Source organism: Acomys russatus, chromosome 24 (genome assembly GCF_903995435.1).
Source record: "Acomys russatus chromosome 24, mAcoRus1.1, whole genome shotgun sequence".
Lineage (NCBI taxonomy): Eukaryota > Metazoa > Chordata > Mammalia > Rodentia > Muridae > Acomys > Acomys russatus.
This window is the reverse complement of record NC_067160.1, coordinates 25,810,945-25,827,655: the sequence shown is the minus strand read 5'-3', so window position 1 is coordinate 25,827,655 and position 16,711 is coordinate 25,810,945. Positions and strand designations below refer to the sequence as shown.

At 42.3% G+C, this 16,711-nt stretch overlaps 1 protein-coding gene across 1 annotated transcript in view; it reads right to left on the bottom strand.

The window, feature by feature from the left end:
* The window catches only part of Pla2r1 (phospholipase A2 receptor 1), a 128,641-nt gene that overhangs the window by 13,532 nt on the left and 98,398 nt on the right, over positions 1-16,711 (bottom strand). Inside the window, exons 17-22 of the mRNA XM_051167079.1 lie at positions 15,579-15,736; positions 12,633-12,697; positions 11,812-11,915; positions 9,447-9,583; positions 904-1,021; positions 89-219 (exon numbers count right to left, since the gene is read on the bottom strand). Coding sequence (XP_051023036.1) covers positions 89-219; positions 904-1,021; positions 9,447-9,583; positions 11,812-11,915; positions 12,633-12,697; positions 15,579-15,736 — 713 coding nt within the window. The remainder of the gene's footprint in view (positions 1-88; positions 220-903; positions 1,022-9,446; positions 9,584-11,811; positions 11,916-12,632; positions 12,698-15,578; positions 15,737-16,711) is intronic.

Below are 16,711 nucleotides of genomic sequence, written 5' to 3'. Positions count from 1 at the left end.
TCTTGGAACACAGCACAATGATTAAAGTGTACAAGAGCTTGGCTCGACCCCCCAGTAAGCCCTACCCTCAATTACTCTTCAAACTTACATTTATTACATCAGATGGAGACCAGTTAGAATACACCACAGGCTTCCCATTTACCCACTTTTCATAATTATCACTTTGTAACCCTATCCACACATCGGTGGTCTGGCCGAAAAGATGCATAGTAACGAAAGCTGGAAAATATAAATACATTATCTAATTATTCCACACAAGTCACTGGGTCGTCATCACATGCGGTTTGTAGAAGTGATTGTATTTAAATGGCAGCAAAGCTTCGTTGTGAATCAATGGAGGAATTCCTTAGGTTGCTCTTGTTACAGCAACACAGCGTCTTTCGTTTACAGTTTAAATTGATGGAAATTAGCTAGGTAACCTGAGATTTCGTCACATCATTAGCAAAACGATTTCCAGTGTTTACTTACTACCTTACTACCTTTCTTTTTCTTTTTTTAAACAGGTGGATTAATGTACCATATTTAAACAGAAGTATATAATTGCTTAAGTTTCAAATTAAAATATATAGGTGAACTCAAAATGATCTTTAAAAAGCTTACCATGCAACTATAGTAGATGTTCCTGAAAAATTACTTTATCCATTTTAGAACACATGTAAATAAGTCCATATTCTCTCCAGTGCAACCACCCAGTTAAACCCTCCAAAGGCGCAAAGCAGTGTCTAAGCAGTGTACTGACTGTCACAGATGTCATGGAGGAAATCCTGATGCTGAAACTGACATTTCCTGTCTTACCAACACAGTGTTTTCAGTGCTGACTTGTAAATGGAGGTAGGGGTGCGGTTTTGATTGAGACTTGATGGTGGTGGCCATTTTGCCTTGGCTTGAACCCTCAAACTCTACCTTGTTCCAGCTCACTTTCGACAGACACCAGCTTCCCGCCCCTGGCAGTGCAGAAGTCCTGAGCGCCCATCCAGGTCTTCAGCTCACCCGAGTCTTTGGGAATCGTCACCAGGAAGCACTGCAAACAACAACACCACAGTGCGTTCATTTCTGCACTACTCTACATTTCCCGAAGACACGGGAAAATCAGCCTTGGAAATGATAATCTTCTTAGGCAGGGAACTCATTTGTCTTCTGCCCGCTCGGCAGGCGTTAATGAAGCAAGGAGAAAAGCGGCTATGGAGCGACGAGCTGTTTGTCTCACTTCGCAGAGTAGAAGCAGGCATGTGTTTGTCATACGGAATGTCAGAGCAGAGTCTTCTGCTCAGCGGACAAAGGCTCTTCCTAAAGAGCCAGTCTGCTTGCAAGGTTTACAGTGGGGGACTCAGTCTAAGAAGAAAGGCGTGGCTTAGCTTGACTTTAGAAGTGACCTCCTCAAGTTAATGAGAGATGAAAGGACATGGAGGGTTTAAGTTCACTAGGAGCTTGGAGGCAGCCATTTAATGGAAAGCACATAGGGAGTTACAGAAAAACAACAGGAGAGGAAGACAGAAAAACAGAGGAGGTGATCGAGGATCAAATATTGCCACCAATGCTAGATGGACCGCAGATATACAGGCCGGATTTTCACTATGAGGTTGGTTGCTTTAACAAAGAATTCTTTCTTAGGGCACACACTTGAAGGTCAGAGGGCAACTCTAAGAAAACAGGTCCCTCGGTCCATTGTGGGGTCCAGGGATCAAACTCTGCCAGGCTTGTGTCAAAGTGCTTTTTTAACCCACTGAGCCACGCTGCGGGCCTGTGACTGTATCATGGCAGAGGTTTCCTCACTATGAGACGGGATGAGAGTCAGAACGGTGGAGTTGGCCTAGGGTGCCCACCTTGCTCCTCAAGAAAATGCAAACATGGCGGCAATGGCTCTAACACTTCGAGACATGCTCCACAGAAGTCAGGAGAGACTTTGCACAGGGGACATCCCATCCAGAAGGTACAGGCATTTTCTCTTTACACGTAATTTCCTCCTCAGTGTACACAGGCAGTTCTAATCGTTGGCAGGTCTGATCCCAGGACCAAGCTCCGGAGAAGATTTCAAAGTAACCAACCAGTGTTGACTAGAAACTCCAGTATGACAGCACTGCCTTTCCTGTCTTACTTTGTTATCTTATCCTGTCTTAATTTCTTATCTGTCCACTGTCAGTTCCTCCCAACCACATGACTCCATAAAATCAGAGATGGTTTGGCTTTTTCCGCAGCACACCAGAGACAGTCCCTAAGAACTACCTATGAGATAACACACTGAGAAATGACTGTCAATTTTGAGCCACTAAATGAAGCATGAACCTTTGAGGGGAACTATTCCATTAAAATATCAATTAAATATCTTTTCCTTTTTAATTTTTTCTAGGGTAAACTGTTTTGGGGAAAAAAAAAAAAAAAAAAAAAAAACCCAACCAACTTATGGGGCTGTTGAGATGGGTCAGTGGAAGAGCACTTGTCACCCAAGCATGGTGACTGGGATTTGGATCCCCAGAACTCAGGTGACACTGAGGCTCTCCACTTGTGATCCTAGTGAGCAGGAGGTAGAGATGGGGGATCATTGGAGCAGGCTGGCTAGTAGAAAAGCTAGCCAGACCCTACTTCAATGTATAAGATGAAGAGCATTTGAGGCAGAAAACCAGTGCCAACCTTGGGTCTTTACATAAATGTGGACACACATGTATACAGATATATACTTATGTGCACACACACACACACACACACACACACAAACACACAAACACTTGTACATACACTCACATGAGACATGCTTTTAAAAACAATGAAAAATCAGCCAAGATTACTAAGCTCATAGAGGCACTCTAAGCTGTTCTATTGGGCCCACAGAGTAAACTTGTGTCTCTCACTACACCATTGAGCCAGTGTTTGGGACACTGAACTGAACAGGCCCAGAAATGTCCACATCCTCTTCACCTTATATACTACGTGCCCTATGACCTTGAGCTTAGCATGCTCAGAAATGAGTCCATCATTTTTCCATCTTAAACCACAACCTTAAAGTGAGCATGCTTGGGAATGCCCCCACACCCAATGGTGCTAGTGCTTCTCCAATTGGGTCAGTGTAGATTCTCTCTAAGATCACCACACTTCCTTTCCTTAAGGACAGCAGAATTCTGGGAACCACCTGAGTGCTCTCCTTAACTGATGCAGGCCCCAGGCCCTGCCCACTCTTATCTCCCGCTGTGCTTCTGGGTCAGCCCTCTTCAGGACACCAACTCCCCGAAATCGATTACACAATGACATTCTCAGGCATTCTAGACTTAACACGGCAGTTTTCTTGTAACACAGTTTTTTTTGTTGCTGTGAACAATCCAAATGTTTATTCAAGAATAAAATATGTAATAAAAATAGATATCCTATGATGCATAAAATATAAAACAAATGTAACACAATTTTTACCCTTGTGGATATTTCTACAAATTCTGGGGATACTCTTAGCTGTATTTAGTTGGGGCAGACTTGTCGCTGGCATACACAGTTGGAAACTAGGATGCTGCCACTTACTGCCAAAGTGTCAATAGCACCAAAACTCAGTCCTAATGATGGCGAACTTTAGGGCTTCAGGGCTTCCGCCCAGGGCCTGCTGCTTTTAGGATTAAAAATCAGAACCTGTGGTGTAGCCGGAGTAACTGATGGAGACAGGACTGGATTCCCAGCTCTCCTGCACACTTCTTTCTTGTTGGCCTCACAAAGAAATGGAATGGGCTTTAAGGGCTCTCATTTTATAACAACCATCCTTTTATCTATTCCCTTTTGTTCTGCTTCTTTCACCTAATTACAAACCCCAAAGAGCGGCACACAGTAATTACTGGGAAGTCTTATCATTTAATGCAAGTTCACCTTGTGTTCAGATAGCCATTACTGAAGCATTCATAAATACCGGTGTCTCTCGCTGGCTCGGTGTGTTCCAGCCTTCTTTGCAAGAAGACTCTCCCCTCACTGCCTTACATGTTTCCTGCGGCCAGGATTTATTGGTTTGACAGCAGAAGTATAGCCTCCTATTACCACAGACTTATTTTTCTAAAATATAACATATTTACTGACACACGCTGACACAGTGTGGTTAATAATTAAGGCAGAACAGCTGGAGGGAGGAGGGGCATCTTCGATGTTAACTTGCTTACCTTCTGACAAATTTGTGAAATGTGACCGAGTTTTATGTGTCTCGGATCATAATTGTGAATTCAGGAGGTGCTATAATATTCCAAGTGAGCTTGGAATAATAAAAATACTTTGTTCCAAAATAATTTCTAGTCAACATTTGACAATAGAATCTATAATATTTCCTCCAAATTTGGTCTTTTCTCAGTTTTCTTTCTGTCATTGAATGGAATAATTATCTACGTCTGAAACAACCTTATTTTCTCATCCATTTGTGCCTTAGGTGCTACTGAAGAATCCATTGGCACTGAAACAAGGTCTGAAATAAAAATGTGTAAAAAACACATACACACACAGATACACACACACACATAATCACACACACAGACACACACCCATACACACCCACATGAGTTATACACACACAGATACATATACACAGTCTCACACACACAGACACATTCACACGAGTCATACACACACAGATACACACACACACATAATCACACACAGACACACACTCATACACACCCACATGAGTCATACACACACAGATACACACACACACAGTCTCACACACACAGACACATTCACACGAGTCACACACACACAGATACACACACACATAGCGTCACACACACACAGGCACACACCCACACACACAGAAGGGGAGGTGGAAAGGGAGGAGAAAAAGGAGGAGAGGAAACGCCTCTCTTGGCTCTGCTGGCTAACCTTTCCTCAGATGACACCTTGTCAAGCTTCTCATATGCCATTAAGCTACATTATCCAACATGGAGAAGATGATTTATGAGACACTCGAAAGGATGCTTGACTTCCAGATATCTTGTTTTTTTTTGTTTGTTTGTTTGTTTTTGTTTTTTTTGTTTTTTTTTTTTTTTTTTTTTTTTTAACTCTAAAAAGGTGATTAACTTGTCAGCTGAGTTTTTAAAAAAAGTAATAAAAATTAGTTCTTGGAAGAGTTGACAAAGAACTGAGAGAGTGTAATGGCCCATAATGTATTGAAATTTGTTCAGAATTTATCCCCCACTTTTCTTTCTATAGCTTTAGGAGTTAATGGGGGAAAGTGGCCCAACAGTGCTTGCTACTTCCCTCAGCAACAATCCTTTCTTCACCAGCTTCCAGAATATCTGATCAACCCATTAACACCAGTTCCTTCTAATCCATGGTTTTCACTTTATCGGTTCAGTTACCCACAGTGGATAAAGGGAAGGGAAAAAACAATAAAGACATGAGACGAGTGTGGGAAAGAGAGGGGAGCGTAGAAGAGAGAGGGGAGGTAGTCTCCTAATTTTGTTATAGGACATCATTTTATTTTATTATTGGTTATTGTGATTCTTTTTAAAGAGCTATTTTATATATATATGTAAGTTAGTACAAGTGCCTGAGGGGTCCAAAGGAAGGTGCCAGACCCCTGGGAGACAGAGTTAAATGTAGCTGAGAACTGGCCCATTTGGGTGCTGGGAATGGAACTTGAGCCTTTTGTAGGATCAGCACAAACTCTTAACTGCTGAGCCACAAATATAGCCTCTATGGTTTCTTAATCCACCGTAGTCATAAATGAAGCTTTATCAAAGCTACATTGTCCTTAGAAAATCCCTCACAGAAAGGCTTCCTCTACGATGGCCACATTGGGAGGTACTGTGGACATTTAAGGTGGAGCCCAAGGAGAAGTCCTTAGGAAATGGAGGTGTTCACACACAAAAGACCATAGCACCTTAGTGTCTGTCTGTCTGTCTATTCCCCCCAACTCCCCAGAGTACATTCAAGATACAAACACTTGTCTTCTGATTCTGTTTTAAAATGAAATTTTGAGTCAAGACAGGAACTTGTTTGTATCTCTCCAAAGCTACCAACTCTAGGACACTTTTTTTTTTTTTTAAGCAGCGTAAGAAACTAACAGTCATATGAATGAAGTAAAAGCCAATCAGAATCCAACTCTGAGCCAAAATCATGACATGTGACTTGAGGCTGTGTTCTCAGGTACCACACCCAGAGTACACACAATAGAAGAAAAAGCAGACACATTGGGCTTTATCAAAAATTATAGTCTTGTATGCACCAGAGGGCATTAAAATTATAAGGAAGAACATCATTATGATTATTAGAGGTAAGGATCATTTGCCTGATAGGAATTCATTACATGTCACACTAGAATGAATGAATTCCCATAATTCAGCAATTAAAAAAAAGCAAATGACTTAATTAAAAACTGGACAAAGTATTTAACTAAATAGTTCCCTCCAAAAAAGGCACACGGATGAAAACTCCTATCACACATGCAATTGTAAACGGTTTATTTGCTGGGAAAATCCATTTGTCAGCTTCTCCAGCAGCTAAAGAAGGGCATCCTATGACTTAGCAATTGTGCCTCTTGGTTTACCTCCAAAAGGAATGCAAACTGGGACTTAGAAATGTGTAGCAGCTGCATATGGCAGCACTGTTCTTGTTCTCTTTCTGTGAATGATGCCAGTGGGACCCTGATGGAAATTGTACTGACCCTGTACATTGCTTTGGGTAGTATTGATATTGTAATAATAACAATTCTTTTAAAAAATTAATACAGGCCTGAGAGATGGCTCAGAGGTTAAGAGCACTGACTGCCCTTCCAGAGGTCCGGAGTTCAATTCCCCGCAACCACATGGTGGTACACAACCATCTATAATGAGATCTAACGCCTTCTTCTGACATGCAGACATACATGCAGGCAGAGTACTGTATACATAATAAATAAAAATCTTTAAAATTTTTTTAACACAACTTAAAAAAGAAGGAAAACAAGGCTGGTGTGTGTGTGTATGTGTGTGTGTGTGTGTGTGTGTGTGTGTGTGTGTGTGTTCTTGTAGGAGGGCCATGTGTCTGTCTTGTCAGAGGGTGATCTTGAGTGTCACTTCTTGCTTTCTACCCTGTCTGGGACAAGATCTTTCTTATTCACTGCTGTGTATACCCACTAACTGGCCCACGAGCTTCTGGTGACTTCCCTGCCCCAGGAGGAAGCATGTGCTGGGATTAGATATATGTATGATGCTGCGTCTGTGCTTTACATGGTTTCTAAGGACCTGAAGTTAGGTTATCAGGCTTACTTGGCCAGACAACTGCTTTACACCCTGAGCCTGAGACTGAATTTTGATCTGCCAGGTATTTTCAGAAACGTCACACAGTAGAGGAAGCCTCAGATTTCTCAGATGTAAAACTGGAACAATAACTTTGTATATCTTAAAGTTTCAATCAAATGAGAAATATTTAGGAAGCTACCCAGCAAAATCAGCCAAGCGGTGAGGGCAACACTAGATGTTCACGATGGATGGATAGATGGGTGAGCAAGAGGCAGTCACATATGGTATAGGACTATCTTCAGTGCAGCTGAGCCCCTTGCAAATGGTTATCCCAGCCGGGCATATTGACTGTTTACTCTCACTGGGAGACAAGGGGTCAAGAGACCCTCGCCTCTGTACGAGTTCATCCAGCCGCTTCATACTGCCTGTTGTATTCAACCCTACCCTAACTGCATGTGGCCTAGGGAAAGGGCTAGGGTATACAGGCAGGGGAAGATTGTGGGAAGAGGACTCTACCTATGTGGCTATGTCATCACCTGGGGGAGGGGCTAGGGTATATAGGCAGGGGAAGACTGGGGGAAGAAGGCTCCACCCATGTGGCTATGTCATCACCTGGGGGAGAGGCTAGGGTATATAGGCAGGGGAAGACTGGGGGAAGAAGGCTCCACCCATGTGGCTATGTCATCACCTGGGGGAGGGGCTAGGGTATATAGGCAGGGGAAGACTGGGGGAAGAAGACTCCACCCATGTGGCTATGTCATCACCTGGGGGAGGGGCTAGGGTATATAGGAAGGGGAAGACTAAGGGAAGAAGGCTCCACCCATGTGGCTATGTCATCATTGCTGCTAGGTAAAGACTTTCCCATAAGCAACCCTTTACCTATGCTCTGAAAGGAAACCAATACATTGAATGGCTCAGCAAGGTGATTTCTGATAGAATAGTACCTTCGTTTGTCTTTGGGATCTTAGAAGGAGGGGTAGATATTGCTCACATAGCCCCCTTGGGAAGGAATTTTGGCGATATTTATGCTACAGAATATTACTCAGCCTTGACATGGAAAAAAAAATCCTGTCACATGTCATAACATGGTTGAGACTTAAAGACACCACACTAGGTGAAGCAGGGCAGTCATCAAAGGATAAATACTTCATGGCTCCATGTGAAAGAGGCATTTACAGAGTGGGAGTTCGGACAGACAGACAGGACGTAAAATGGTGGAGCCATTTATTCATGAGCCAGGCTGTGATGGGGGAAGAAGAATAGAGAGTTACCATCATTTAATGAACGTAGAGGTTTGGTTCTGCAGGATGAAAAAAGGACCTGGAGATGCTAAGCACTTGCGAACCACATACTGAAAATGATTAAGGTAGACAAGTCTATGGTCTGCGTATTCCACCACAATTTAACCAGCCACAAATAACCAGCCATCTATAATGCACAGTCATCACTCGGGTGACGTCACTGCCTGAGTTAACAGGGACAGCAAGATGGTGTAAGAGAACATGGCGGCCATTGTGACAGAACACTGCAATTTAAAACTGGCTGTCCACAATTAAAGAGCAATTTCATGTTAGCTTACGAAATTATGACAGTTTCATTTCTTAATTCTCTAAGAGTTAAACAATTATGGTTTGGGATTTGTTTTAATCACTTCCACCCAAGGCCTATAAAGTTATTTTATTACAAAACATAAAGAATGGAAGCAAAGTCTTAGCCTTAACTGAAGGCAGCATCAGAAATCATAAAGCTGGTTGGCAGTGTCCCTGCCGGCAAGCCTTTTCTTTTAAATTGAATTCTGCACTGAACATGAACTTTATGAGGCTCGAGATGACACTGGCCAAATTACATTATTAGTTCATCAGTTTACAGGTATGTGGAGTCCTGCTGGTTCTGGGCGGCGGAGACTGGGGTGGGTGGAATACGGGCTCTCTAAAGCTTATAGCTTATTTGACAGCAGGGCCTACATGAGTGGGCACGCAGGAACACACACGTGTACACACCCACGCATCACACACACACACACACACACACACACACACACACACACTCTTCATCTCTTGTGACTCATACAAGGAGCAGTACTAGTAAAACTGCTTCTAAAAGTGAGGCTTGGAGGCATGGCCACCTTACACAAAACCCCCTTTTTTTTTCCTCCCAAAAGGAAAGATTCTGAAACCATTAAAAAATGGTGACAGTGACACCTCGGGTCCCTTGGATAACTGGTGGTTAAGCAAACAAGCAACAAAGACAACTTTATAAGAAGAGCTTTACCTTATAGTTAAAATAAAGCCACCCTTTGGGGCACGTCCCATGCTGTGTCGGTGGCTTCTCTTTCTCGATGACCCATGCTTTCACTCTCTTACAAATGCTGGGCATAGGAACAGAGCAGTTTTCAGTCCCCCAGAGCCCTGCAGGAGGGAGAGACAGGTGAGAGAGCCTCAGGAACCAGGAGGGTTCCCCCAAAGTCTTTAGGATTGATTTCATGACTGCTATGGCTTTTCGTGATTTTATTTTTGAGGTCTGGAAACTAAACTAAACTAGTAAATCCAGAGATCTCTAGTAACATCTACCTGGGCAAGGTGCCACCTGAGTAATTAGACTGCACGAATGTAAAAACTTTGTAAAAAGTAAACAAATACTATAATTGAAACAACATTAATTTAAAATCCCATAAATATTTGACTTGGGTAGCAAAATAAGACTTCATAATTTTTAAGTATCTGGCTTCAGCATACTAAGAATTTATTACATAAATATAACTATTATATATAATTATTTATATGATGTAAATATATTCTAAATATAAATAACAAGGATTTAAACAATTCTAAGACAATAGATCATCATTTCTAAAGATTTAAAAACATTTCTAAACTTTTAGTACTTCTTAATTTAAAAAAAATGCAGGTTGAGTATATTTAATGTAAATATCTAAATTCTAAAACTTTGAGTGCTGATGTGGTGTTCCGGAAGTCTCCCCTTTGGAGGCATTAGCATCTAGCATCCCCCAAACCGCTTCTTATCTTTCTCAGATAAAAGATCCCCAATCTACATCATAATATAGAAAAGTTAAATCGGCAACTTCTCAAAAAGGAGGACTTCTTTGTTTTGACCCTCGACCTCCACTTCCCAGCCTCCTGCAAACCGTCATTTTTTAAAATTTAAATTTAGAAGTTCTGCAACTCCAGAGGAAAGGTGACAGGGCGCAGGTGAGTAAACGCCGAGACAGTGAAGCTGCATGCGCAGGGCAAAGCAGGCCTAGCCTCTTATATCAGAGCAGGAGTAAAGACCGGGGCTTCTAAGGCGGGGCTGCGCTGCGATTGTCAATGTGATGCCGGGGCTCTTCTTGCAAAAACGGCTCTTTCCATAGGCTGTTGTGACACCTGCTGGCAAAGCAAGCGGATTAACTACAGCTTTCCCCTCACTCTGCAGGGGCACGCCCACAGAGGAGCACGGTTCCTCTGTATTTCTCTCCTGACCGAGTTAGCTATGAATATGGCTCCCCCCCCCGTTTTTTGTTTGTTTGTTTGTTTTTTCGAAAGCATGTCTGGTGTCAGTAGACAGTCTAGTTAGCACTGTTCTCAGAACACAGAGAAGGCAGTCTCTAGCCTCAATGCGCCTCTGAATCCCCCTTGCGAACAGGTTCTCTTTTAAGATGAGCAGTCATTAGCGCCGGAAATAATGATAATGATAATAATAACAACGATAATGCTGCTGCTTCTAAAGCAGCGAATTGAATCTAGGTGTTTTTATTTAAAAACTTTATTTTTATGCTCAGTGATGCTTTGTCTGCATGTATGTCTGTGACAAAGTGTCAGCTCTCCTGGAATTGGGAGTTACAGACAGTTGTGAGCTGCCATGTGGATACTGGGAATTGAACCTGGGTCCTTTGGAAGACCAGCCAGTACCCTTAACTGCTGGGCCATCTCTCAGCAGTGTATTACCCTCTGCACTTACACCTGAATGTAGGTTTGTATCATACGAAGGAGAAAACAGAAGTAAATTTCAGAGGTTATATCCTGTTCAGTATATAAACAGGAAAGAGAAGACCTCCACACTGAAGTTTCGCCTGAGTAACATTTCCAACGCATTGTTTTTTTCACCATATCCCAGTCATTTTAATTATTTTACATTTACTGTTTTGATAATTTGTATTTTCTACATTCGGCACATTTTACTTCTCCTCTCACTCACACCTTCTTTGAGGTAGATGCTTTGTGAATATTTCAAATTCTATTATCACTTCACCCTCAAGCTACAGAGTATTTCCTTGTACACACTGGTGAATATTTCTTAATTGTTTTGGGTAGGGACAAGAGGCATCCATTTTGTTTATCTTTTATTAGAAGTGCATGCTTGTCTTTTTAGAAAGACTTAGGTTTATTATTGTAGGTATATGAGTGTTTTGCTTGGATGCCTGTCCGTGCATCACATGTGTGCCTGGTCCCAGAGGAGGCCCGTCTAAGTTCTCTTACAGGGATGTGACTGCATGCGCACCGGATGAGTGGTCATCCAGAAGCCTGACAACGGATGAGACTGCATACAACCAACAGAAAGCAAAGACAACCACACAAGGAGACCGGCAGCCACCAGGGGTGTTGGCAGCACAAACCCAAATGTGGACAAGTAATGTAACCTGTTACGGAAGAAATGAAGACACACTGCTGCGTCTCGTTATCCACTCTCTTTTCTCTTTCTTTGTCCCAGTTCTGGAATATCACGGGCGACCCATTATACCAACTGTGGAAAAACAATTAAAAATGTAAACAGATTTATGTCTCTTCACATGTGTGCCGTGTCACTGTTGTTTGTGTATATTGATGCCACGTGTGTGCAGACGCCCGAGGAGACCAGAAGGAGTCGCCAAATCTCCTTGAGCTGGAGTTACAGGTGGTTGTGATTTGCTCAGCGTGGGTACTGGGAATGAAATTCTGAAAGAGAAGAGAGTGCTCTTAACCACGGAGCCATCTCTCTAGCCTCAGGGAAATTAAAAAAAAAATTAAGGTCTCACTTTTGTATGTTCAGTATCTGAATACATTTGTGTAGTTCTGGAGTATGGACTTACGGTGTAATAGTTTATTCAGTTTGGTTAAATACTTACATGCAGTCTTTTACCTATGGTTAATACTGCATTGTATGTACAAAAGTTTGGCAAAAGTAAATTTATTACTGTGCTTTTTTAAACACACACACACACACACACACACACACACACACACACACACGGGCAGGCAGGAGCATTCCCAGGTGATGGATATACTTGTGGCATAGACTGGTGATGATTCCATGGTACTGCATTAAATAACATTCATGCCTTGGGTTACAAGAATGTAAATTCATATGTTAGGAATACAAGTTGAAGGCTATTCAGCAAACTGATCACCAAAATCTAGTCCATTCATTCTGCATGCACAACTCGTCAACTGACGTTAGATACAGATTAATCTCAGTTCGTACTGAATTTGATCAGTGGCGCTTCCTTCTTGGAGTCCAATCCACCACCTTACACCAAACTTTGATAGCTATTAAAGGGAAGAGAGAAAGAAAATGTCAGCATTGATTGTTTTTGCTTTAAGAATTTCCGTTATTAGGATCAATGGAAATGCTATTAGCTTTTTATTCACTCTGATTTCCCCCAGCTACATAAGAAAGAGTAACTAGAGAAAACCTAAAATTGCATTATTCTAAAACACCCCTTGTTCATTATAAAAGAGAATTGGGGTGAACCACTGAAAATATTTTCTGTTTCATTCATCTTGAAACGCAAACTTTCTAACTCTGTAAGAAGCCATACAACATGAAAGAGAAGATGGGTTCTTCATCTGAATGTCATTAGTGGCTTCTTCTCTTAGTGATTTATGGAAGCTCACTGCACATCTATTTGACAAACAAGGTACAAAGACATTAAGAGAATAAAGAGCGTCTAGGTATTTGTCTGCTAAGCGTTTGACAGTGTGAGCATTCAAAGAGAGAGACACAGCATAGGACAGAAATCCAATGTCTGACAACTAGAAAAGTATCCTTTATCCATTTTATTAATCCAAAGCCAGTATTAATCACTCAGGGTAAGCAGAGTGAAGTATCAACTTGAAAAACATGGGCATGCGGGTGCACACACCTATACACACTGCACAGCAGATGCGGTGCTGGACTTATGGCCCAGGAAATTGAAACCTTCTCCTTAGCCATAAAAGAGGAAGGGACAGAAAGGATTTCACTGAGCCTTCCATGTGGTGTGCTTTATGGTGTATTTTCTCCCTCTGTGTGTCGACCGAAATGCAAATTAACTTTTAGATGCCAAAAACCTATTAATTTTAAGGCATCATGCATTTAAATTCATACTCTTGTTTCTTTTTGAGAAGGCTTGGGAATAAATTTTAAGATATAGTATTTTCTTCTGTATGAATTTCAGGTCATTGTACAACAGAACATTGCTTGCTAACATTCTAATTTTGAAACAAGTGTACTTTTACTCCTTAAACAGCGTGGCTGTCTGCCAGACCAGCAATTTGAGATGATTGCAAGCGGGGTGGGGGGGTGGGGGGAGGGGAACTACTATAATTTGAGATCCCTGAGGAGTTGTCTCATGGGCGTGTTCCCACACGCTGAGTTCAGATTGCCGTTTTTAGACTTTGGAATGGCTCTGCTGAGGGTGGCTGCCGATGCCCTGGGCTGATCAGATCTTGATCAAACCTAGAGGAAAAGGCTCCTGGGCAACAGGAACTGAAGTCATGGCCTGGTCACTCACTGCCCCAGCTTAGGACCCTTAAAGAGACATTATGACACATTTCCATCCTAAGTGGGCATATTTACTACCACCTGGATTGAGGTATGGTAGTCTCCCTCACGGCACATCCCAATTGTGAGATACACATGATAGAGAACTTCCTGGGACGATGCCCATGAAAGATGCCCAGCTAAAACATTCCCATGTGCCAAGTGACTATTTTAAATGTCAGCTAGGTGTACAACAATTCGAACCTAATAATAGATGTTTGAAGGAAGAAACGTAATGTGGCCATGCATGTCTCAAACCAGTTACACTTGTTTGGTAAAGTAGCCTTACAGTTAACGTTACATGGGAGGTCGTGTTCCAGTGAACGGGAGACATGGCCTGTGTGTTCATCTACTAAGCTCTCTGATGCAAAGGCAATCTGTCACCTTTTATGCTTTTACCAAAGTGATTGAGGGCCTTAATTTATTTTAAGGGCTTACATTTATTTCAAGGCTCAAAATGCTAGATTAGGGGAAGCGAGGGATGTGATTTGTAGTTTTCAAAGTGTTTACAAACACAAGACTTAAAAAGTAACAGTGAATTGCTACTTTAAAAGGCAAATACTGTATACCACAGGTATAAATAGCAAATACTGTATACCACAGGTATAAATAGTAGCCAGGTGACGGACTGGTGACCCAGTCACGTCCAGTGACTCTCAGGTACTTGTAGCTTTTGATGTTTTCATCATTGACCAGAAAGAAAAGATTGGTAAAAGAGAAATATTCAAAGATCGCTCTGATGACACCCTATGGTCTGTTATCACAGACGGAGAGAAAACATAAGCACTCTTCAAAAGAAAATTTATTTTTCTTAGGAAAATTATACTCAGCCTCCTATCTTCTACTATATTCTTCTACATTCCAAATCAATGATTTTTTTTTTTTTTTTGCCTTTCACAAACCTAGTTACTGTTCCTTATAGGAAAGAGATACGAGAAGCTGTTATTTAAATGTAGTTACTTATTCTATCTTTTTGACCTTTTTAGGATGAGCATGCCTCAAGAGTGAGTGCCGTGACCTCTCCAGGTCTGACTCCTCATCCTGGAAGCGGTAAGTTCTGCGTCAACCCACTCTGCAAGGATGCTCTTAGGCATGGGACTTCTTCCTTGTGAATGTTAGTGCTCACCGTAATATCAGCACCCTACCACTGACAACAAAAAGTAGCAATCATGGGCAGAAATACATTTTGCTTGGAAATCTACCGCTAGATCCTGCCAGACTGAACGTGCGCGTCTCCTCCGTTATACTGAAATCCTGACTCACAAAGTGATCTATTAGGAAGCGGCAGCCTCTGGGAGGTGATAAGATCAAGAAAGTGAGCACTCATGAATGGCATTAGCGTCCTAGGGAAATGGAGCCCTGAGAGTGATGAGCGAACTTCAGTCAGGAAAACACTGATGCCATTACAGAACAAACAGAAGTCAAAGCACAGAGCAACGCATCAAACCCATGTCTCCGTTGTGTTCTACTAATCTGTACAGTGGGAAGGAAAACGATCTTCAAAAAACATCCACGACTTTTATGGAAATAAATATTGCAGAGTCAATTTAAAAAAAAAAATCCTTCCCCCAAGGACAGAAGGCGGCGTCAGACATGAACTTTATGTAGTGATTTGCGTTCATATACCGCTCTGATTTTGCTGTGGATGAATTCTTGCTCCTGGGCAGAGTAAATCGTGAGGAAATCACTTCCCAGCCAGGCACAGACAAACCCATAGGCAGTCCACTCTCCCGCATGGGTGTGGAAGAGGTACTCCGCATTCTGATAGAAAAGCCAGGGTGCATCTGCAAGGAAACCAGACCATGATGATCCTGTCAAGGCTAGCGAGAGAGGCAAGGCAGACTTGAAGGAGCGTGGGCTATAACTGACTCCTGAATTGTAATTTGGTCACTATGCATTTTTAAAAAATGGTGTAAAGCTGTCCCTTCACCCCGCACCCCGCACCCCCGACCCCAACATCTTAGCGAGGCTGCAGTGGTGGTCACCACTCTCTCAGCTTCACTATGCTGCCCAAGAAGAACAAAGATGCTAGAAAATTGGCCAAAAAAAAAAAAGACAAAGACCCAGTAAATAAGCCTGGTGGCAAGGCCAAAAAGAAAAAGTGGTCCAAAGGCAAACTTGAAGACAAGCTCAACAATCTAGTCCTGTTTGACAAAGCCACACACGGCAAACTCTGTAAGGAAGTTCCCAACTATAAGCTTACTACTCCAACTGTGGTCTCCGAGAGACTGAAGATTTATGGTTCCTGGGCCAGGGCAGCTCTTCAGGAGCTAGTCATGGGCTTATCAAGCTGGTTTCAAAGCACAAAGCCCAAGTAGTTTATACCAGAAACAGAAAGGGTTGCAATGCCCCAGCTGCTGGGGATACATGAGTGGGTTCAAGCAGCTGAACATTTGGGAAAATAAAACTTTATTAAACCAAAGAAAAAAAGGGGGGGGCGTGTAAATATGTATGGGTACATGCACAGACGTTCGTGTGCACGTACACACAATTCGCTTATTTTCTTAGACTTCATCACTTAAGAACCCTTCACCAGTTTTCAAAGGTCAGGGGTAGATACATGTTTATAACTACATGCCATGAAAATGGAGTTGTGACGTTAATTTCAGACCCACTTAATGAGTAGGTCTGCTTATGACTTCTTGACCTGTCGATGTGAACAGGTTAGCCCTCGATCGGTAGACAAGCAAACGGGCAGGATGAGGAGGGTAGGCGAACACAGGGATGCGATCCCCTCTGGGGTGTGTATTTAGAAGGTA